The following is a 1196-nucleotide window of genomic DNA, read 5'->3' as shown; positions in this document are numbered from 1 at the left end:
TTTTGTGCTCTGTAATGCCCCATCTTCATTCCAAGCGACAATGAATTCTATTTTCCGGCCATACCTCTGCCGCTTTGTTATCGTCTTCTTTGATGACATCCTAATATACAGTTGTACTTTTGAAGGCCACTTGTCCCACTTGGAAACCGTGTTTCAGACTCTCGTAAAAGGCCAGTTCAATCTCAAACATGCGAAATATTCTTTCGCGTAGACTCAGGTGGAGTATCTGGGCCATGTAGTATCGATCATGGGAATCGCATCGGTGTCCTCGAAAGTTCAGGCCATTCAAGATTGGCCAATGCCACAGTCTGTCAGAGCCATTCGTAGCTTCTTGGGATTGGCGAGTTTCCACCGTCATTTTGTTTGTGGATATGCTTCAATTGTTCCACCTCTCATCAAAGCCACCACTCTGGATTCGTTTCAATGGACCCCGGACACCCAGAATGCTTTTTGCAGGTTGAAGGAAGCACTCAGGAAAGCCCTTGTGTTGTCACTTCCGGACTTTGAAGTTCCTTTCACAGTGGAAACATATGCTTCCTACAGTGGTACATCCAGGAATTATTTGCTATCATCGTCGTTGTGAAGAAATGGAGACAGTATCTATTGGGTCACCACTTCACGATAATGACCGATCATCACAGCCTGAAGGAATTGCTCACTCAGGTGATTCAGACACCAGAGCAACAGATGTATTTGGCTCATCTAATGGGGTATGATTACTGTATCAAGTACCGCTCCGGCAGCACCAACACAGTCGCCAATGCGCTTTCCCGTACCCCCTATTCATCCCCAGCTACATTGTTAGTCTTGTCTGTACCATGCTTGACATTTTTAGACAAGCTTAAGAAACACCTCCTCCACGACCCCCAATTCGTACAACTCTGGTGTGACATTCAAGCTCACCCAGATAATTACTCGGATTACTCCATTACCCAAGACTTGATCATGAATGTAGGGCGTATGTGATTGCCTCGGGGATTCCATTTCATCCCCACTCTATTAGCTGAGTATCATTCGACACCCTCTGGCGGTCACATGGGTGCTGCTAAAATGGTGGCCCAGTTAATAGAAAATTTCACATGGCAGGGACTTCGAAAGGTTGTGGAAAGCTTTGTCAAGACCTGTGTGGATTGTCAACATGCCAAGTATGAAACAAAAAGGGTCATCGGCTTACTCTGTCCTTTACCAGTTCCTCA

The 1196-nt window shown here is 45.8% G+C and overlaps 1 protein-coding gene across 1 annotated transcript; it reads left to right on the top strand.

Moving 5' to 3' along the window:
- The first annotated feature begins 247 nt into the window (after positions 1 to 247).
- LOC106799475 (uncharacterized mitochondrial protein AtMg00860-like) lies at positions 248 to 583 on the top strand. The gene has a single exon (XM_014778103.1). It carries the CDS (start codon positions 248 to 250, stop codon positions 581 to 583), a length of 336 nt encoding a protein of 111 aa, XP_014633589.1.
- Positions 584 to 1196: the final 613 nt, after the last annotated feature.

Source organism: Glycine max, chromosome 1 (assembly GCF_000004515.6).
Source record: "Glycine max cultivar Williams 82 chromosome 1, Glycine_max_v4.0, whole genome shotgun sequence".
Taxonomy (NCBI): domain Eukaryota; kingdom Viridiplantae; phylum Streptophyta; class Magnoliopsida; order Fabales; family Fabaceae; genus Glycine; species Glycine max.
The sequence above is the reverse complement of the archived record's forward strand: the minus strand, read 5'-3'. Positions and strand labels throughout refer to the sequence as shown.

Bases quoted from the DNA above. Each gene is read 5' to 3' on its own strand.
- LOC106799475 (XM_014778103.1), top strand. From the start codon at position 248: ATGGGAATCGCATCGGTGTCCTCGAAAGTTCAGGCCATTCAAGATTGG.